The 22,194-nt window shown below is 41.7% G+C and overlaps 3 protein-coding genes across 5 annotated transcripts in view; 2 read left to right on the top strand and 1 right to left on the bottom strand.

Moving 5' to 3' along the window:
* The first annotated feature begins 5,589 nt into the window (after window positions 1-5,589).
* On the top strand, window positions 5,590-10,839 carry hmox2b (heme oxygenase 2b). 2 transcript variants are annotated; one of them, XM_086289276.1, is made up of 7 exons: window positions 5,590-5,647; window positions 6,236-6,385; window positions 7,562-7,677; window positions 7,788-7,905; window positions 8,105-8,596; window positions 8,878-9,001; window positions 9,090-10,839. In XM_086289276.1, the coding sequence occupies exons 3-7, from the start codon at window positions 7,610-7,612 to the stop codon at window positions 9,215-9,217; spliced, it is 930 nt and encodes a 309-aa protein (XP_086145402.1). In that variant the 5' UTR covers window positions 5,590-5,647; window positions 6,236-6,385; window positions 7,562-7,609; the 3' UTR covers window positions 9,218-10,839. The 2 variants fall into 2 exon arrangements, with proteins under 2 accessions (XP_086145402.1, XP_086145401.1); XM_086289275.1 differs by having other exon boundaries at window positions 5,601-5,689.
* A 1,893-nt stretch (window positions 10,840-12,732) lies between these two features.
* On the bottom strand, window positions 12,733-17,786 carry dnaja3a (DnaJ heat shock protein family (Hsp40) member A3a). Of its 2 annotated transcripts, XM_086289273.1 has the most exons (12): window positions 17,543-17,786; window positions 16,401-16,543; window positions 16,231-16,314; window positions 15,921-16,127; window positions 15,630-15,782; window positions 15,401-15,548; window positions 14,728-14,792; window positions 14,484-14,612; window positions 14,277-14,392; window positions 14,096-14,193; window positions 13,784-13,916; window positions 12,733-13,536 (listed from the first exon to the last, which is right to left on the bottom strand). In XM_086289273.1, exons 1-11 carry the CDS (start codon window positions 17,784-17,786, stop codon window positions 13,798-13,800), a joined length of 1,506 nt encoding a protein of 501 aa, XP_086145399.1. In that variant the 3' UTR covers window positions 12,733-13,536; window positions 13,784-13,797. The 2 variants fall into 2 exon arrangements, with proteins under 2 accessions (XP_086145399.1, XP_086145400.1); XM_086289274.1 differs by lacking the exon at window positions 13,784-13,916.
* A 331-nt stretch (window positions 17,787-18,117) lies between these two features.
* The window catches only part of coro7 (coronin 7), a 107,430-nt gene continuing 103,353 nt past the window's right edge, over window positions 18,118-22,194 (top strand). Inside the window, exons 1-5 of the mRNA XM_086289263.1 lie at window positions 18,118-18,299; window positions 19,872-19,968; window positions 20,428-20,508; window positions 20,675-20,745; window positions 21,761-21,947. Coding sequence (XP_086145389.1) covers window positions 18,240-18,299; window positions 19,872-19,968; window positions 20,428-20,508; window positions 20,675-20,745; window positions 21,761-21,947 — 496 coding nt within the window. The 5' untranslated portion in view covers window positions 18,118-18,239. The remainder of the gene's footprint in view (window positions 18,300-19,871; window positions 19,969-20,427; window positions 20,509-20,674; window positions 20,746-21,760; window positions 21,948-22,194) is intronic.

Below are 22,194 nucleotides of genomic sequence, written 5' to 3'. Positions count from 1 at the left end.
ACTTTCCGATTAAGTCATGCTCATTTAAATCCCAACAGTTGTGTTATTCTTTTTCTATACTGATCCCAAATTAAGGGGCTTCACACTTCTCTTCATTAACAGGCAGTTTGCCTCGTTAATGCAGGGAAGGAACTAAGAAAACCTAATGATAACTGACAAAGTACGTCCTCATCAAAGAAGGCCATTTTTACTTATTTTTCCCCCACGTATGTCATTGACATGTGAAGCAATGCAGATGTAATGTTTCATTTTTCTGTATTGTTGCCATTTTTAGGACAAACTTAGTAAGTTTTTTAATGTGTGGCAGCCATTTTTAGATCATGCATTAAAACAAATTCCTCTTTGATCGATAATTCAGTCTACCACCCTAGCATTTCATTTTTGTATCTTGCCAGTGTTGAAGTAGGATCTTTGTTGATGCAGTGTGATTTTTTGCCTTTTTTTTTGCCCTTGCTGTTGTGTTGTCTGTTTTGTTTTGTTTTCTTTATATCAAAAATCTTAATAAACATATTTTTAAAAAATAAATAAATAAAAATCAGATCCCAGCAGGTACCATGTCAGATAGTGGTAGGGTAAAATGGACTGCGTGCTATATCTCAACCACAAAGGGAATGCACAGGAAAGCAGAGTAGCAAACAAAACTAAGTAGCCGTGAAACAGGCTGAGAGACTTATCAAGCTGTCAGTGCAAAGAAATGTTATGGTTTGTGTGGAAAAATCAGCTTTAAAGCTAACATTTCTTCTTTTAAACTGATCCCCCCCCCCTCCGCTCTGAACGGTATCAGTAGCTCAAAAGCACTTCCCAAAGCAATTTCATCTAATGGCAACAGCTTTCTGGCCCCATTGCAGGGAAGTGAATCATCTTGTTATCCTCCCCACCAGGCTCCTGTGGCTCAGCAGCAGAATGAGGGGGAGAAGCACTCAACTGCCCCCCTGCCAGCCACACATCTGACAATGCAGCCGGCTTGCCAGACTAATATTAGGCTCTGACAATCACATTTGGACAAAAGCACACACACACGTACGTGCCCTCACAGCTACAACATGCAAGTGGGCTTTTAGCCCTTTACTAATGGATCAATCTTCCAGGCAACATTAACAGTCACTTTGTACACTGGACCACTGCTACACTACGGTCAAGGACGGCTACAAGGCACAATCCCGCCCCCCGTTTGGCAAATCTGATCACGCCGCCATCTTCCTCATGCCAAAATACAAACAAAGGCTGAAACAGGAAGTTCCGGTTCAGAGGAAGGTCGCGCGCTGGACGGATCAATCGGTGGCCGCGTTACAGGACGCACTCGATGACGCAGACTGGGGCATGTTCAGAAACAGCTCCGACGATGACGTCAACGTGTTTACGGAAGCGGTTGTGGGATTCATCGGGAAACTAGCGGATGATACCGTGGAGACAAAGACTATCACAACGTTTCCCAACCAGAAGCCGTGGGTGGATAAAACCATCCGCGACGCTCTGAGATCCCGCACCGCTGCCTACAACACGGGACTCATGACGGGGGACATGGACCCGTACAAAGCCGCGTCATATAACGTGCGGAGGGCGGTGAAAGAGGCGAAGCAGCGCTACGGGAGGAAACTAGAGTCACAACTCCAACAGAGTGACTCTAGGAGCCTGTGGCGGGGACTAAGGACAATAACGGACTATAAAGCACCAACAACCGGTATGACGAACGCGGCCGTGACTCTGGCAGACGAGCTGAACACTTTCTATGCTCGCTTCGAGGCTGCAGCTAAGGTCTCCAACAATGCTAGTGTTAGCGGCGCTAACGGCTGCAGACAGGAAGATACTGCCAGCACCGGAAACGTGCTCGTCATCTCCGAGCATGAAGTAAGGAGAGCCTTCAAGAGAGTGAACACCAGGAAAGCAGCAGGACCAGACGGCATCCCAGGTCGTATCCTAAGAGACTGCGCATACCAGCTAGCTCCTGTGTTCACTGAGATATTCAACATCTCTTTATCTCAGTCGGTGATCCCCACATGCTTCAAAGAGTCCATCATTGTTCCTGTCCCGAAGAAACCCCACCCTGCTTCTCTCAACGACTATCGCCCTGTAGCCCTCACCTCAGTAGTGATGAAGTGCTTTGAACGCCTGGTCAGAGACTTCATCATTTCTTCACTACCAGACACACTGGACCCACTACAGTTCGCTTACCGTCCAAATCGTTCCACAGACGATGCCATCTCTCATCTTCTCCACACATCACTCACTCACTTGGACACTAGAAGGGGGAATTATGTTAAAATGCTCTTCATAGACTACAGCTCTGCATTTAATACCATAATTCCCTCCACACTCACCACCAAGCTGGAGCATCTGGGACTCAGCTCATCTATGTGTCAGTGGATCTCCAACTTCCTAACTGGCAGACCACAAGGATGGGCGGACATGTCTCAGCCTCCACCACTCTCAGCACTGGAGCCCCCCAGGGGTGTGTTCTGAGCCCCCTGCTGTACTCTTTGTACACATATGACTGTGTGGCCACTACCAGCTCCACCACCATCATCAAGTTTGCTGACGACACCGTCGTGGTGGGCCTGATCTCTGATAACAACGAGACGGCCTACCTGAAGGAGATTAGGAATCTGGAGAACTGGTGCCAGAGGAACAACCTCCTTCTAAACGTCAGTAAGACAAAGGAGCTGATAGTGGACTTCAGCACTAAGCAGGAGAGGAACTACCAGACCCCCGTCATCAACGAGTGCCCAGTGGAGAGAGTGGACAGCTTCAAATACCTCGGAGTTCACATCACGCAGGACCTGTCATGGTCCTGTCACATCAACACCGTGGTGAAAAAGGCCCGACAGCATCTCTACCACCTCAGATGCTTGAGAGACTTCCAACTGCCCTCCAAGGTGCTCAGGAACTTTTACTCGTGCACCATAGAGAGCATCCTGGCGGGAAACATCTTAACCTGGTTCGGGAACAGCACCATGCAGGACAGACGAGCTCTACAGAGGGTTGTGCGGTCAGCTGAGCGCACCATCCGCTCCGAGCTCCCTGACCTGCACTCAATCTACAGCAGGCGGTGCTGGACCAAGGCCAGGAAGATCGCGAAGGACCTCAGCCATCCCAACAACAGACTGTTCTCTCTGTTGAGGTCAGGAAAGCAATTCCGCTCCCTGAAGACCAACACAGAGAGACTGAGGAGGAGCTTCTTCCCGCAGGCGATACGGTCTCTCAATCACACCACCACACAGTACTGACCCACACATACAGTTCTTACACACACACTGGACTTTCTGGACTTTGGTTTTGCACAACACTGGTCACTATATTCTTCATTTCCGGTTAATACTTGTACAGCTGCTGTTATTGTGTATATATTTATTTATATTTAGATTTCTTCATACATTCTTATATAGTTCTATATTGTGTATTGTGTATTTTGTTGTACAGTTATTTTATTTTCAACTTTAATTTATATATTTATCTTTATCTTATTCTTCCCAGTTAAATTTACCCTTCATTCTAATTTGTGTTGTACAGTTATTTCATTTTTAACCTTAATTTATATTTTATTCCTTCCTAGTTAAATTTACCCTTTTTAATTTTTCATATTTATTTCCTATCTTATTCATAGCCTTTTCCTTTTTTGTTTTCTTTAGGTCACGAGCAGTTGTCCAAGCATTTCACTACATATCGTACTGTGTATGACTGTGTACGTGACAAATAAAATTTGAATTTGAATTTGAATTTACATATGCATGATGAGTATACACGAAACATCTATGCACAGAAACACCCAAAACGTAATTATCACACTTGGATCTGTTACTGACTGTCATGATCCAGTCAGTCACAGATTGAAGAGGGGGAAGAGGGTGAGGCCCTCATGTTAAACTTCATCTATGGAACAAATGTGTTTGGGACAAGCTGTTGTACCCTCACAGAAAACCATTATGATTTTACCAGTGTATGAGGCCAGTGTTTTATTCAAAAGCCTTGAATTCATAGGTGCATCACCTGAAGCGCCAATAAGGAAGAACATTGAATTGTTCCCACGTCAGATTAGTGGATATTGTGCAGCAAGTCCTGTGAAACTAGAGAACAGCTTGGGTAAAATGGGCACATCACTGAACACCAGCTGATGAGATGATTTAAAAACACTGCCATAAACAATGCCATTACAAGGATAATTGCTGTCAAACCCAGTGATGGTTTTATCAGGTTATGTAACTTGCAATTACTTCATTATGGCCTGATAGAGAGCTACAGATGGTTTTACTAAAATCACGTCCTGATTTGCAACTGGTGTTGCAATTTAAAATGTATTAAAATGAGCATCCATTAAAACTTGGACTACTTTATCTTTTATTCATTCCCAAAGGAACAGTAACAGCAGTAATTGTTGACAAACCATTGCATTTATTTGGTATGAAGGCCATCTTGTGGTTATTCTCTTGTAGCCTTTTGATTTGGTCTTGGTTTTCTCTCTAGGTTCCAATTTCTGTAATTTAGGACTTATGATGTGTCTCATACTATATCTAGCAGTAGAAAAGATTATCCCTAATGTTAAATGACATGCAAACCAGCATGTTTGGTATTCATTACCATGAAAAATTTCCTTGAGGAATAGTATGAACATTGATTTTGCCAGGTGCTGGAGATTGCCTTCTGATGAATCTATATCTTCAACATTTGCAGGAAAGTTTTGGAGATTTTCTATCCTGGTGACACCTACAGGATGATCAGGCTGGCTCTGGGATTTGTTGTTATCCTGACCACTTTCTGCATCATTTACTGGACAGCAGCAGAGCACTTGTCTAACAGACTGATTCAGCTCTGACAGTAAATCTTTCATACCTCACGCAATAGCTCTCTACAGTTTACACATCTGTCTGGCAAGGCATCACCTCATGCTAACAGTTTATTTCAAGACTGTGCTCTCAAAACACCTTACACTCTTACACTTACCCACTGTATGTCCTCTGGTTTTTGCTATGCTGCTTTACTACAGTCAGTAAGCTAGTTTAAATTCTTCTCTTTGACATGTTTTACTTAGCTGTACAATATTATTTCATGCTTTTTTCCCACCTACATCAGACTGACAACCTGTCCTGAATGTACCCTGGCTCTTGGATAGTCCCCAGCCCTCAATGCACCTGAAGTGGATAAGTTGAAGAAAGCAAATGGATGGATGGATTTCTATTTCAGTTCACTTTTTTAAAAGTATTTATTTTCATTCCAGGTTAGTTATTGTTTGGTCATGTCATAGTCTGTTTTGTTAAGCTTGTATTCTGTGTTTGTTTGGGATAAAGTTTATCCTATCTTATTGTCCCTATTGTGACATACTACTGCCCTTTTCTCCATAGTTACATGAATTTCTCAATTATTGGAGTAATAAACAGATAGTTCGACGGGACTAGCTATTTGAAATCTATGATTTAGTTGAAATTCTTCATTATTCAGCTACATCTTTTATTATAGCCAATTTTAATAGTTTTTTCAGTAGCCCTTTCGCTGTGACGAAAAGCCTAATACTATGAAGATACGGAATTTTTTCTGGATAGTTTTTTTTTTTCTGTAGTCCTGTGCGAGAACTACAAATCTTAGAGCATCCTGTAGAGTATCATGTGATCATCGAAGGGGCGGAGTTAAACGTAGTTTCGCTCTGGACCTCCGCACGGTAATTTTGTAGCTGTAGGTAGCTTATCACGGTGCAGAGAAGGTTTGTTGTGGCATTGTAATTTAGCATTATTACATTTTACGAACAGAGACGTGGGCCCCTGGTGTGTGGCAAACCGCTGATTTCTCAAATCTTAAGCGTGTTTTGTGGAAATGTTATGTTAGCTAGCTTACAGCTAACTTGGCTAGCGTTGTTCAGTAAAGTTAGCTGTGGTTGTTAAAGTGATGCTCCCACTGTGGGAAGCTAGAGGACGAACTCTCGGGTTTAACCTTCGTGTGATGATAAAAGGTGGTTTTACAACATGGTCTGTGATTGGAGGGATTCAGCTGATTTAAATCACTTACGAGGCTCTCCTCGTATGGCACTTGCTTGCTCATTGTGCGAGTTATGCTTGGAGTCTCCCGGTAAATGCCAGAAGGCCTGTGCTGTGTTGTTTGAGCTGCTTTTTGTTTGGCTGCATTGATTTAGGTCACACCTGCCTGGATGCTGCTTATCTCTGTAAACCAAGCCAGCACTTGCCCGTCTGTACTGTATCAGTTTTCTCTCTGACCCTGTCTTATCTTTCTTTTCTTTTTTTTTGTCTTACAGTAAATCAGGTCAGAGGCTTAAAGCCGCTGGATTTAAGTGGCAAAAGGCTTTATTTCTTTGACCTCCATCATCATTAACTCAGGGACGACAGCCACTGTGAAGAGGTTATTAGCTTCACTCGTTTGCTGATTAACCTCTGTGTCATCTTGGGTAAGAGTTAATTCTGCTGTTATTTAATGTACGTCTAAATATCCAAGGGATATTTATGTTTTGGTGTCGGTAGTATTTGACAGTAAGTCAAACACCATAAACAGACTTAGCTTTATGATTATGGATCTGATATGATTATTACAAACTTATTATTATTATTATTACACACTTATTATTATTATTATTATTATTACACACTTTATTGTAAGTTAGGTTTTGTGGACTCTTAACCACTAATCTAGGTAAACTGTTTTTAATAGCGTAATGTATTGGTCTCATTCTATGTCAACTGACCCAGAGCATCCAGCCTGATGATCTCCAATTTCCTTGAAAAACTTCCAGTGATGATAGACTTGAACTTTTGAAATTATTTATTCCTGAAGTCACAGTAGCAGATATTTGGCCTATAAATTAGAATGACATAGTGTAAGTAGTTCTCTAGCTTCAGGGCAGTCAGAGGTGGTCAGGCTGGGAAATGTTCTTAAATTTGGTTATGTCAGTTGTCATGTAAAGATCCATATGGAAAAAATGTCGTTCTGCTCCCAAGATGGTAAATAGCAAATGGATGTACAGCGCTTTTCTATTCTACCTGAGCACTCAAAGCACTTTATACAACTTGCCTCAATCACCTGTTCATACAGGCACTTTTTTCTATGCTTTTTCTACTGAAGTGCTTTCTGTCTAACATTCATGCATATTTAAACGAGAAACTTGGGGTTAGTATCTTCCCTGACGATACTTGGCATTAATACTGGAGCAGCCAGGGATCAAACCACCAACCCTCTGATTAGTAGATTACTTGCTCTCCCTCCTTTTTTAATTTTGTTTTTTCTTTAATATTGTGAGATAGATGACAAAAGGAAAAAAATCATCTGTCAGGAGGAAGGTACAGAAACTACCAGGTTTGATTTGAAGTTGCTTTGTTAAGAGACAGTGCTTGACATTTTTATTCAGGATAGTGAGACAGAACATTTTTCTTGGTAGTGGATGTGTTTCTGAATGTCCTTTTAGCTCTTGTACGCTATTAATTTTGTTTGGATCTCGAGTGCTGCAGTGAGCAATGCAGCTGTACGGCAGCACTCTACCTTGACAGCATATAGATTAAAAATGATGGAGCGTGATAATACTTTTTAATGTGACTATACTGCTTGTTAAATGCTTTGTTCTGATTTTTAGGGTTAAGTAGGTGTCAGGAAACATCATATCAATAAGTCACTGGAGAAGATGGAGACAACAGGGAATGTGTCCAATGGTGCAGGGCCTGTGTATGAGCAGAAAGAAAAGACCCTCAGGTAAAGCTGCTTCCAGTAACATAGTATCTGTGTTAATAAGATTTGAAATGAATAATCCTGCTTCAGTTTTGCCACATACGCAACAAACCAAACTTCCTTTCTTTCTCCAGGCCAGAGGATCTGTCTGAGATGCTGGCAGCAGGGACCAAGCAGATTCACGAAAAGGCTGAGAACACTCAGTTTGTGAAAGATTTCCTCAGGGGTCGCATCCGCAAAGAGCTCTTCAAGGTGAGTGTCAAGAAAAAAGGTAGACGATGTCCTTTTTTTATATAGAAGACTACTTCACAAAGCAAAGCCTGCAAATAAATGTGTTATAGAAAACTGGTGGAAACAAGAACACAAAGCAGACAGCTCATGTTACGCTTGTGTTTGAAGAAGGGCAGAAAAAGTGGCTTTTACACCAACTTTTCATGTTTGTTTCCCTCAGCTTGGTGCGGTGGCGCTTTACTACACATACACGGCCCTGGAGGAGGAGATTGAAAGAAACAAGGATCACCCCCATTTTGCTCCTCTTTATTTTCCCGCTGAGCTGCATCGCCACGAAGCTCTGGCCCGTGACCTCGAATACTTTTACGGTCCAGAATGGAAGAGCCACGCAAGCTGCTCAAAGGCCACCCAACAATATGTGGACCGCATCCATCAAGTAGGGCAGGAGGACCCAGTTTTGCTGGTTGCACATGCCTACACTCGCTACATGGGGGACCTATCTGGTGGGCAGGTGCTGAAGAAGGTGGCACAGAGAGCCTTGAAGCTGCCGCCCACAGGAGAGGGCTTAGAGTTTTACCAGTTCGATGCCATCCATAGCGCCAAAGCATTCAAGCAGCTGTATCGAAGTCGGATGAATGAGCTGGAACTGGACATGGAAACAAAGACGAGACTGGTGGACGAGGCTGTGAAGGCTTTTCTGTTCAACATTGAGGTGAGAGGCCAAGCCTTAAGTCTTAAACCTCAGTTGTTGAACAAGTGTGTCTCCAGTTCACCTGTTTATACACAAACGCATTCAAGCACCGTTGGTGGTGGACGTGCAAGGTTCTTCTGTTTCAGTAGTGTAATAAATCGGGGCTCCAGCCATCAACCTTATGAGTTTTGCTTTTTCCAAGTATTTGAATTACTCATAGATGTTTCATCTATCTGTGTTATCCAACAACAAATTGTAGACTTTATATTTCAACCTCACATGCTTCACGTTCGTTCTGGCAGGTGTTTGAGGAGTTAGAAGAGATCGGCAAAACCATCCAGGAGGATGTTTTAGATGCTGGCATGCCCGTTCATGGAGCAATGGGTGGAGACATCAGCAAATGTCCCTACTACAATGCCAAAATGGGTAAGTGTACTGCCTTTGTAAATATATGTAAGTGATACCGTTTCTTGTCACTAACTAAGCTTTTGTCCGGACCTCCTTTGTGTCACAGCGGCATCAGGTGGAACAGCATACGTCCGTCAGCTGGCCATGGCTGCTCTCAGACACCCGACAGGACAGGTCCTGTTTGCTACTTGGTTTGCTGCCTTGGCTGGACTGGTTGCGTGGTATCTGATGTGATCTGTCGCTCCGTCTGCCACTCTGCTGCTGTGTGAAAAGAGGACTGTAACAGGAAGGACAGTAAAGGACACTGAGATCTTTCCACGAGATGTGGACCGTGTCATAGCTTGTGGTCCAAGTTTATTTATTGTTACATATTGCATAATAATGTAAGCTTACAAAAATATGGAACAGTTAAATTCAAGCAAAATGATCTATAGGACCAATATAATTCCATCCATCACGCTAGATTTATTCATCTTTTAAATTCTCTACCTCCTCCTGCATTATCCCTCCAATCTGTGTCCTTCCAGTTGCATTTGGTCGTATCTCGAGACCTCATGTAGATCTCCTATTTTCTTACTGAAGTGACATTTCGTTCCACAACTGTATCTGGCTGTTTAGTATTTATTCCTTAATAATAAATTGAACATAGAGTGAGTTAATTGTGTGATTAGTAAAGTTCGCTGTGCACATTAGATTTCTACTGAAGCCTTTAGTAAGAAGATTATTTGGAAGTGTAAACTTTGACTCCTCGTATATAATTATCTTTATTTCTGCACAGTAATTCAGTTGCAAAGTTAATGGGAAAACCCAAATTTCATTAATCCATTAAGCTTCAGCTTCAAATATTTCCAAACGGTTTGTTTTTTGAGACGGGCGATAGCAGTTAAAAGCTTGATTAATAATCAGTCTTCACATACTAATAACATATACAGGATATTTTAATCTCTCCTGGTGCATGTTCAATTGTATAATTTCTCTGTTTTCAGAATTATGTGACAGTGCACCTTGTATTTGTTCAACAAAACCAAACAAACCTGCCTGTTGGTTTGATTGCAGAGCTTAACTATCCAATATGAATAATTCACTGTAATAATTCAGCTTTACTGGCAAACGGGAGCCTATATTAGGACAGAGGTGCGTGCGGCTGTTTTAAGAGGAAGATTGTATTTTTGTACTAATGACGCTTCATCCACATTCTTTCATGAGATGAATTTGTGTGAGAATACCTTCAGCAGCTCAGCACTTATTTATGTGTCCATTCGTTCTGGATGCATCAGTATGCATTGTGAATGTACGAAGTGGGATGATCACCTATATTGAGTTTTATTTTGTTTTTTTTAAGCACAGAGAAGTGTGTACTGTATGTATTTTGTGGTTGAAGTATAATCTTTATCCTAACACAGTAACGGTATTTTTTTTAACTTAAAGCACTTGAGGCACAGAGAACCAAAAAAACAAAAAATACTGCACATAAGTGGATGTGCAGTATTTTTTGATGACAGATGGCTTTATGCATCATATATGGAGGACAAATACAGGGATAGGCTGATACGCTCCTGTAGTTTCCACGTAATACCATTTTATAATGCTAGTGTCAAAATGATTCAGTAGTTTTGGACCTATTATCATAGATTAAACGTGGAGTGATTGCCTGAGTCATATGTATTTCTGATTTTCTTGCATTTTCATTGACTCTGCTCTTAATCCTTATCTGTATCTAACTGGAGCTTTACTAGTAACTGGCTAGAGTAATCTCTTTGTATGAGAGTGGGGAAAAACTGTATGTTATGCTTTCAGTAATGAAAAAAGACATGTTTTGTTTTCATGAAGAAATAAAACATTCTTTTTGACTTGTAGTTGCTCCTTTGTTTGTTTGCCTTTTCTATCATACAGCTACAGTAATTATACGATTTTGGGTAAAACATGAGATGGATTTGTTGTATACATTCATTGTCACCTAAAGGTCTAATAACAGATGAATTGTAGGTGCCAGGTTATGTTACTCATAGTGCTGTCCTCCACCACTCCACAAAACGAGAGAAAACAGATGGAGGGTATGCTTGCCTCTTTGGATTTTGAATTAAAGTTTAATGTTGGCACACCTTTGGCTACATTTCACACTGCAGGCGAAAGCGCATCAAATCCGATTTTTTTGACACTATGCGACCCATATCCGATCATGGTCTGACAGTGTGAACGGCACAAATCCGATATTTTCAAATCCGATCTGGGTCACTTTCGTATGTGGTACTGAATCCGATACATATCCGATGTTTTAGAAAGCGACTGCTGTTTGAACGGTCATGTCGCATTAAATCCGTCTTTTACATCACTGACACAAGACACACGCCAATTATCAGCGCCGGAGAAGACATCGCAAACGCTTCCTGGCCATCCAGCGTAGATGTCAGTGAAACTGTTGGGAAGACAACGTTGGAGAAACGTGAACGTTTTATTTGTACTGTATAATCTGTAGATTCTGACAGAAATCTGCAACTATCCTTTGAAGCACCGCTCCTCTCTAAAACAGCAATAAGGATAATTATTAGGTTATCTACATTATTATGTAAATAACAAAATAACTTAAAGCAAAAATTGGGAAACGAAGTCCGAAGTCTTTATTTTAAGGGCCATCAATCAAACAATATTGTTTGCTGTGGGTCTAAACAGAGCGCGTTATGTGTGACATGTTCTTTTGCGCATGCGGGCCGCTTTGAGCGTTCACACTAGAGCACGTTTGCTGGCACATTTTATTTGTAGTGTGAACAAGCAGACAAAAACATCGGATTTGATCAAAAAATCGGAATTGAGCATTAACACCTGCAGTGTGAACGTAGCCTTTGAGAGATGCTCCTTTATTTTCGCTCATCACCTTTTTGGTGCACAGGGTAATGTAGACACTTTGTGTGGGAATGAGTTTACTCATTTACACATATAAAACAAAGTGAATGAGCTCATCATTACTCATACATAAGACTAAAAAAGGGTATAAAGAGTCAGAAAAAAGCGAATAATTTCTATAGTTTTGGCTGATTACACGCGCTAAATCCTTCATCGCCATGGAACCCAGGCTCTGCAGGATCTTCTTTCTCATCCTGCTTAAAGTGTGTGTGTGTGTGTGTGTGTGTGTGTTTCTCCAGCAGTAATAGTGTTTTGGTACCCTGCTGTTGTCTTTATGTTTTTGAACCATACAGTATTATCAATGAAGGATAGAGATTGTTGCCTTGGACAGAAACCACCTCTCGTGATTTGATGAAATATTTGCAATTTCACAGGGTTATTATAGAAGATTTGTCAACCCTAAAATCAACACCACAAAGCCTTTCATCTGCCTGTAGAGGACCAGAGCTTGAGAATCACACAAATTCCATCCCTGAGGGGGTATGAGGCAAAATTAAAACTAGATCTGAAAAACAATATAAAAACTACTTTCGGGGGAAAAAATGAACTTGAAAAACAGAGGAACTCTCTTTAGTTTTAGTTTCTGTTAGGTTATAATATTATCTAAAGTTTTTACCAATTATTTCTTACAGCTATGTAGTACAGCTGTTAATACCTGTGCTGACTTTTCTAAATCTTGCCTCTGACAAATGCCCTCCACACAATAAAAAGATGACAATGTCAACAAAAAGTGAAAATGTAAAAGTGCCGGAGCAGTAGCGCTGTAATGCATCTCTGTTTACGGGTGTACCTAATGAAACGATCAGTGCATATACAAAGACATGTTAAACATTAAGGTGCAGACAGAGTCAAAGCATTGTGAACTTTATTTTTTCTGTACTTTACATAAAAGTTTTTTTTTCTGGGCCCTAGCTTTATTAGAGCTGTACAGTATCTCTTCTATATAGCACATTGATGCATTAATGTATGCTCTACAGCTGTTTATGTACATGTGGACTGTGGTTGAGGATTAAAATCAATTTCTCTCTCATAATGCAACATGACAGATCAGAATAAATCAGTTTTCACAGTTTGAACAGTTCAGTTCGATTTTCTATGATAATTCTGAGACTTTTACTTTCCACTGTTGACACACCTCCAGCCCACCACAGCAAACTTTATTTTGATGTTTATCCTGCCAGGACTGGCAGCGCTGAGGAAGCGGAGAAGCCCAAGCATGAAAACACAACTGATGCATACAGAACTGAAAGATTAATAACAGGATTGTTTAACCCTGAATAAAACTTTAGACTGCACCTGAAGTCTTTGTGGATACAATAACTTATTTGTGCGCATGTGGATGCTGTTATCACCGTTATGTTTCTCTTCTGATAAAGAATAGAAAACTAACATTGACATAAGAAATTACAAGTGTTTGCTATCACCATTGCTTCTATGGATGCTCGACAGAGGTCTCTTGTTCCAGGATCCACTTTGGCAGAGGTACAAAGTGCATAATCCTCTTGGTTTTTGATACAGGGCTGGGTAGGTAGGTCTGTAATACTCCATCCAGAACTACAGTTGTCCAAATCCCAGTATTCCTCTTTCCGTTGTCCTCCTACTTGTCTTCTGACACACTGATGGAGGCTCTCAGTTCATGGAAGATCTTTTACCTTGAAAAGGAAGCAAAAAAAAAGAAAAAAAAAGAAAAAAAAAGAACTTAAGACAACAAGAAAAACAGCCAAATTGAAAAGATAAGGAGCAGACACCTGATACATCCCTAAACTGGCTAAATGCACTGTGTTCTTATGCGACAGCCACAAACCAGATAACAAAGTATTAAAAAAGTTTACTGTTTGTGAACAACAGCACGAGAAAAGGTTCAGTGAGAGATGAACATAAATCAGTAACCAGTCCTACCTGGTTTGTGGCTGTCAGGACGAACTAAATAATTTCCTTAATTTGGAGAAGAAGCCAACTTGTTGATTCAACTCTGCCTTGTTGTCATGTTTTCTTTGCCCTGCCTCAGACCGCCTACCACTGCTGCCCCCACCTGGACAGAGATTGATACTCCATCAGCCAGGTTTATCAACTAGGCAGAAATTCCTTTCTCAATCTTATTTCAGTGGACCAGAAGTACACAGCAAAAGGACCAGAAGTACACAGCAAAAACCACAGAAGAAGGTAGAAGTAGGTAATGAAAAAAGCAGGAAACCAGATGAAGCTGTGTACCTGTGGTGGTGGCAGTGACACCATTTACTGTCCCCTCTATGTCCGTCTCATCCTCAGCGTAGCTCATCAACAGAGCTCTTTGCCTATCTGTGAGATTCCTATACAGGAAAACAAGGTTTTAGCTTTATTGTGATTTAATACATTTTTAAATTACACTGCAAGGATGTCAGTGCAGTCTTACTTGGGTATTTTAATTTTGACGTGGATGTAGTGATCTCCAAAGCCATAGCCACTGACTCGAGCAATTCCCTTCCCTGACAGGCGGATCCTCTGGTCTGTCTGGATGCCTGTAGGGATCTAAAGACAAATCCAGTCAATTGTTACACTGAATGTGTTTGAAATGTTGCCCAAAGTTGTTGTTATTCGGGTAACAAGACTTTCTACTTACAGATAAATTCAGAGTTTCATATAGGCCCTGTGTTCTCGCTGTGCCGCCCAGGATGGCTTGCGCTACGGATACGTAAAGGTCAGAGTGGATGTCTGCGCCGTCCCTCCTGAATATGGGACTTTTTTGGACCTGGTCACAATCACACGGCAATCCCATTAAAGAGGCTCAGAAGGAAACCCTTCTGGAAGGTCTGGCTATGAGATTAGCATTAAATAGCAGCAACTGATGCGCAACAAATACTCACCTTAAATGTGATGAAGATCTCCTTCTTTCCAACCGGCATTCTCACGGTCTGACCATCCTCCACTCCTGCAGGGCATAATATGTAGTATCAATTAAAACGACTTTTAACTTGAACAGTGGAACGATCCATCTCAAAGAATAATCCCATTAAGATCAACACCAGCAGGCTTTAAAAGGTACAAGGAGGAGATGTCGCTTACATTTATACTTTAAATTTTTAAGATTAAATGTCTATTTTGTTTTTCTAGACTAAACACCTCAATACAGAGATAAACTATCCTCCAGTCCACAACTATTTAATTATACATTTAGGACAGAGCTAATTAACTTTCTGGCACAAGACCATTTTCAATTTAATATGCATAACTATACGGACAAAAAAGGAGCCAAAATAACCCTGATTACATTACTCGAGTCACATTATGTATTTAACTAGTTAAGAGTAATTTTATCTTTGCATTCTTTCAAATTCTGAGTGATTAAACTATCTTTTACTCAATGTTCATCAGTGAAGCTGCCCTTTTAGGCAATGTTTCAATAACTTTGTGAAACAGCCTATAGCAAAGCTTGCTTTGGCACATGGTCCTGCTCATTAAAAATGAATGCAAACATATCCTTGAGGTATTTGCAGCGTGTAAACAGTAGTCAGATAAACAGACTTGAGTGTGACTGACCTGCAGGCACAGGAACCATCACAGTCTTCTTCTGTTTGGTTTGTCCCGTGCCACGACAAGAGTTGCAGGGGGTGGAAATGACCGTGCCTTTGCCACCGCAGCGCCGACATGTGGAACGCATCACAAATGGGCCAGTATTTACTGTTTCCTATAGCGGGGAAAATTAATGTTTAATAACACACTTGGAAAAAAAAAGAGATAGAAACGAGATGATTGTTGGAGCTCTTACCATGCCAGAACCATTGCAGTTGTGGCAGTGTTGCACCTTAGTGCCTGGCTCGTGGCCTTTACCATCACAGCGCTGGCAGGCTGTTTCGATGTTAACTGACATCTCTTTGTTGACTCCCTTTGCTGCCTGAGTAAATGTCAGCTCCATAATGTACTATGAGAGGGAGGCAAAACAAACAAACAAAACATGTAAGAAGAGGACATTCTGATTGATAAAATAAACTGTTTCAATTAGAATCAGCTAAGGAATCGCTCGTCTTCACTTCACCCTATTTCACAATATCCCTCTAACCTCCTGTGGCTGATCAAATATGGCGCCGAAGTCTCCAAAGCCGCGGCCTCCAGAGAATTCTCCAAAGATTTTGCGGAAGAGCTCCTCTGGATCCACATTGCTGGCATGTCCACTCCAGTAATGCTGTCCTCTACCCGCCTGACCTGCATCAAAGCTCGCTGTGCCATATGTATCATACTGCTTCCTCTTCACTTCATCACTAAGAACCTATGAAGAACAAAGTAAGGTAATAATGGTAAAACCTGGAGATGTTTCATAGGTTTCAATGAGCAAAGCAAATCTAGAGTAGAATTAATGCCCAAAACCAAACCTCATAAGCTTCAGCCAGCTGAGCAAATTTTTCCTTGGCTTGTGGGTCATCTTTGTTGGTGTCAGGGTGATACTTTTTAGCCATCTGAGGGACAGCAAACATGAACACACCGTCAGCTACTGCAAACACTACTGTGCTCAGTTCAAGCTGCATCTCAGGCAGGAACAGACCTGGTAGTAGGCTTTCTTGATCTCCTTCTGCGTTGCTGTGCGAGGTACCCCAAGAACCTGGTAAAAGTCCTGTTTGCTGCTGGCAGGGGCACTTGTGTGAAAGGACTGAGTGTAGACAGCGTTTGGTGGTTTGAGGCCTGGAACTGTTCAGCAGGGTGAAAGGTGTGAGTACAGTTTCAAGACATTTAAAGAGAAATGCAGACAAGTAAAAAGACGCCAGATGGAGGACAGCTTTAATGTAAAACTTGGATGCATCTACAACCAAATAACACTAGAGTGTGGATCTGAGAATGTGTGGTTGTTTGTCTCTCCGTTAGCTCTGTGATGGACTGACAATCTGTCCAGGGTGTAGCCTATATCAGCTGGGATAGGCTGTAGCCCCACTGTGATCCTAAGAGGTATGTATGGATAAATGAGATGTCTCTCCAAATGCAGTGGTGCATTTTTAACTAAAAAGTTAAAGTTGTGGCTCATCTGTCCACAAATCCACTGTACAAGAAGTATTGTGGATCATGTTAGATGGTTTCCTCTGTGGGATTATTCCAATAACACAATTCTTGAAAAATAAGATGTGGAATAAAAATGTAAGTAAGCTGTGGATATTTCTGTAGGTGTTTGTGTAACTGTGTCACTAATTAGTGTGTTTAACATTGTTTTCTGCGGTTAGTTAGCGAGTGAAGGTGACAAATAATGCTAAAAGACATGAATGGAAAGCATCCTTAGACTAACCCTAACTGACAGAAGATTCTAGAAACAACACAGATCCCTAAAGCCCCCTCCAAATGTGGAGCATGTGAATTAGTCAAACTGACAGGTCTAATGTTAGTGTTAAGTTACTGACCAGGCCAAAATCTACAGTCTGACAGCAAAATGTAACACCGGCATCGGTCTCCTGCAAACTGAACTTAATGACTGCAAAGTATGCAAGACTGACTGCATCACATTTGATCAACTTTGAGAGTGCATCATAAAAATGCGCCGGTCTCCAAGCTCGTCTTTTCTTCAGTGTTTGCTTGAGCCGTCATGAGGGCACTTTTATTTAGCTGTCTTACCCTGCGTCATTCGAGTGAACTTCAAAACAATTAGCCTAGCCTAGCCTAGCCTAGCTAAGGCTACTACCATATGGCTAACACAGCTCTTACCTGACAGCCCTCTCAATGTCACCGCTTTCCCCACTCCGCCACACACCAGGCTCCCATCGCGCCACAGTTTTTCGGCCCGCAGTGTAGAGAAACTCCGGACTTCTCCATGCCCAGAGCACACAATAGCACTGACAGCTCTCCGCTGTCCTGAAGACACGGCGACTGTAATCCAACGTGAGGAGCAACGAGCAGCCGAGGACGCCATCATTGCTACACTGGCCGCCGCTCCAGACGCTCTGCGCATGTTCGGGAAACAGTGGGCGTCTCCCACTAAACCCCCCCCCAAAGATATTCTGTTTAATCCGAGATGTCACTCTCTCAAGAAAATATGAGCTTTGAAAATTTAACTTAAATCACCTTTTCTTTTTTTAAATAAATTCTGCTTAAGAAGTCACATCATATAAATCACGACCGGCTAAAATTATTCAATTTCCCCTGACTTTCCTCTGTATATCGAACATAACAAGTGACAAACGAAAGAGGATGCACACCTTTTGCAACACGGCGTAGCGCGTGAAGACAGCAACAATCCAGAAACAAATCTCCCGCCCTGTCGGACAGCTCCGTGGAGCAAAGCGAGCGAACACTTAAGCGGCAAGGCTGAACTGTCAGCTGTAGAAGGAACCCTCCTTTGCCGAGTACCAGCCACCTCGACACAGACACCCGGAAGGCACGAAAGTCAGTTTGAGAGGGCAGCATGAATCGCTTTAAGACCTCCAAATTCAAAAACACCACTCCGAAAATTGCCAAGAAAGATGTGAGTAGCTTGCGAGCAACAGAATAGGTGCAGATTTGCTAGCTAGCGTTAGCGTTGGTAATTAGCTCTGTGGTGTGCTCTTTTGTGGGGAACGCCTGCGTGTTTGCAAGGGATGTTGAACTTCCTGCATCTGGAAATCTGCACAGCATTCAGAGCAGGAGATGCAAGTGTTCTGTGGGCTCTTAGTGAAGACTGAAATCATTGTGGTTGCACACTGCTGTCAGCCGTGATAGGATGCTGTGGTGATGCACATCACCATACTTGTGTTAAAATAGCTTATTAGCTCTTTGCTGCAGTATTATATGGTTTTGATTGCTCCGATTTTCAGCCAATGGGAAAAAATATAAAATTTCCCCACTGGGAAAGGAAAATAATAATAATAATATAACTACCATATAACTACCACAGTTGCCTCTTTTTCAATGATAGTAGTCCTGCAGATTGCAATTGTTGACATGTCTGGACTGGACTGCAGTGTCTTGCATACAAATCTGGACCAATTCTTTCTCAACTTTAAACGCCTAAAGCTCTGCTTTGTGAGGTGTATATTATAATGTAATCCCCAGCTTTTTTTTATTTTATTTTATTTTTAAAGCCGAGGCAATCCTTGGCATGCACAGAAACAGTGGTATCTCTACAAATCTGTGCCCGGGGTTTAAGACAGCAGGTGGTGCTTTGCTCTTGTGAATGTTAAACTAGCCCTTTGCACCGGAGAGCAGATTTAATGTGAAGTCATGTGTCTGTGTGCTGACATTTTATACTCAGTGCAGGGGTGAAATGTTGGTCAAGAGGAGATGCAGGATTATGTGGCTAGAATGAGAAAAGAAAGCAATTTTATGTCAAAGCTACTTCAAATCATAGGCCTGCAGAGGAATTTAAAAAAGGTAGTGAAAGAAAGTGACCAGTGAACATAAAGTTGTCTTTCAGATGATATAACTAGAAGTTTTATAGACTCAGTTATTGTAATAATCAGCATTATATGTGGTTTAGATTGAGGAATTTAAGTTAAGTCATATGTTGTGATTTTGTTTGGGATTGAAACGGCCTCTAGTGTGATGTATTTGCATTTGTTGTCTACCTCGCTTTTGACACAAACATGTCTAGTTTTGTTGCAATAAATGCAAAGAGTGCTTTGAAATGAATGAACAGAGCAGCAATACATCTCTTCTGCAAGGCTGTCGGAGCTGTCAAAGTGCCCTTTAGCGGCTGAATGACCATCAGGATTGCTCTTAGTTTCCTGAATAGCAGCGCAGCAGTACTTACTGGAGCATGCTGTACAGACACACTTTCCTCTAGCTGCTCTTGCCTTGTTAATGTTATGAAAGAGTTTTAAGAGTTCTCTGCTGTGCAAAGCAGGGAGGACTTCCACTTCCTTCCCACTCATGCGTGCATGTGTGTGTGCTCTCTGTCAGATCCTTCCTGTTTATTGCAGCGTTTGCTTTCTTTTTCTTTTTTTTTATGGTTGTGACAGTGTGTGGCTTAATATTATGAAACAAAGAGGAGATGGTTGTTTGTGGTCTTTTTTGCATTGACTTATGCTTGCGCATTATTAAACCCATGTGTTTCCACTAGGAGTGGATCAACAATGTCCATGCTGGCTCCTTTGCCTCCCAGGGCAACCACATCAAAGCAAGTTCCAAGCTGGTGGCTTTCAATACTGAGCAGGCTGGTAAGACTATAAAGGTTTGGCAGAACAGTAACATTCCCTTATACTGTGCTGTGAAAAGGTATTTGCCCCCTTCCTGATGTCTTTGTAAGGTTTTCCAACCTGGGTTGATTACTGAAACTGAACTCAGCTTTTCAAAAATGTGGTTAATTATAGTTAAATCAGGAGTTAACAAGGGTGGGGTGTTACTTTTCAAATAGGGCCAGATAGGTTTGGATCGATTGTTTTTTCCGCTTCTTAAATAAAATCATCACGTTAAAAATACATTTGAATTTACTCAGGCTTATCTTTGTCAGATAGAAGTATCCACTTTTTACAGTATGAGTCATGTTTATACTGCTGTTACCCAAGTTCAGAATATCAAGATAACATAACCTAAAAATCAAACACAGTTAGAAGGAACATTTTGAATTTTTGAAAGGATAATTCCTGACATTTCCTGTCTGCTGTACGTGTCCACAGGTGGAGGCATGCTGGGCCTGTCTTCAGTCCAACCAGGCTCAGACGGCCAGCGGGCTGTCACCCAGATTTCCTGCCATTCTGGTAGTTTTTTTTTTTTTAATCCTTTTGATTGCCTCTTAAACTCTTTAAAAACAGAAATCACATGAGAAATCTACATGATGTTTCTCAGAAGTGAAAGTAGACACATGACCTGGTTCTAATATCTTATGCTAATGTCTATTAATTAATTTTCCTTCTCTCCTGTCAGATCTTGTGACTGACATGGACTTCTCTCCTTTTGATGATAGTCTCCTGGCAACATGCTCAGTAGATGAAACGGTGAGCTGTTCAGTGTCCTACTTCTTTCTGACCTTGTTCGTTCAAATATACTCATAAGCCAACGTTCCATCGTCTCAGGCCTTGTTATTCCTGCCAGGATTTTGAATTGTTTTTCCTATTTAAACGTTTTGAAGACTCCTTTCTCTCAGCCACAGGTGCCCCAGCTTACTGGAATGTGCTGAGCGGGGTCCTGCGTCTTCATACTCAGCAGCTCGGTTTACCTCACAGACCCGTAAAGATATGCAACTTTTGCCGCACACACGAACCAAAGTGATCTGCAATGCCCCGCATCTGCAAAACACTTTCTCTCCTCTTATCTTTTGCCAGCACGTCATATTGTTTCACCAGCTTGGTTGTGCTGAGCAGGGAAAATGTCTGGGAAACGTGATCTCAATTGTGTGTTTTTCCTGACTTAACTAGACTTTATATAAACTCTTTTTCATAAATTTTCATGTAATCTGATATTGATGTTAGAAACATAACATGAGCCCAGACCCCAAATTATTCAACATTTAGAGAAATACATCATTTGACGGCCTGGTTGATGTTACACTTTGATATTTTAATTACATGCTGTTTTGATCTTCTTCACACAGTTTGTTCCCTTTGTGAGGCTAGACAACCACAGCTCCTGCAGTCTTATGGTTGCTTAGCCTAGCCATGACCGGTTGGTGAGGGGAGGGAGAGAGGACAAAAAACACACTGTAGAAGAGAGCCACACAATAATAATACTTAATGATTAAATGCAGAGTCATGTATAAACACATTTAGTGAGTGAGTGAAGAAGAAACCCTCAGTGCATTATGGGAATCCTCCCAGCAGCTTAGGCCTATTGTAGTGTAACTAAGGGAGGATTCAGAATCACCTGATCTAGCCGTATTGTTTGTTTTGCTAAGAGGAGGGAGAGGGGGAGAAAAGGGATGAAGGTTTGTTTTTTCCCTGAAATGGATACAGAGATGGCAGGAAGAGGGAGAAAGAGCCATTATCTTTATTTTTAGTCCTTTCGTGTGCGCAGGTGAAGCTGTGGCGTTTGTGTGATCTGGCGCAGGAGCAGTCCAGCAGTCCAGAGCTGACCCTGCGGCCAGGTCAGGGCAGGCTCGAGCTGGTGCTCTTCCACCCCACCTCCTCTGGCTTGCTGGCTGTTGGCACCACTAAGTCTGCTCAGATTTGGGACACCAACTGCCAGGAAGCACCGCTAGCAGGTAACTACAACCAGCAGCTGAGCACAGTTAAATTTTTTTATTTGAAACAAATCTCAAAATCTTTGTTCGTACATCATGTGCCGTGCTGTTTTTCACATGTAACATTTCAGTCTGTGTCAGTTAGTTGTCAGTAAATGTGCCGCATTTTGTTTCTGTGTGTAACAAAAGTTTATATATGGAGTGGAGTGAAGTGCTTGCCCTTTTTTTGTGTTGGAGACTCTCTCACTGACACTGCCTACGTTTTACA

The sequence above is a fragment of the Aulonocara sp. 'chitande type north' Nkhata Bay genome, linkage group LG4 (assembly GCF_057382095.1).
Source record: "Aulonocara sp. 'chitande type north' Nkhata Bay isolate Kocher_YH1m ecotype deep benthic linkage group LG4, A_spYH_male_GT1.1, whole genome shotgun sequence".
Classification (NCBI taxonomy): Eukaryota; Metazoa; Chordata; class Actinopteri; order Cichliformes; family Cichlidae; genus Aulonocara; species Aulonocara sp. 'chitande type north' Nkhata Bay.
Note: the sequence above shows the minus strand (reverse complement) of the source record. Positions and strands in the feature narration are given on the sequence as shown.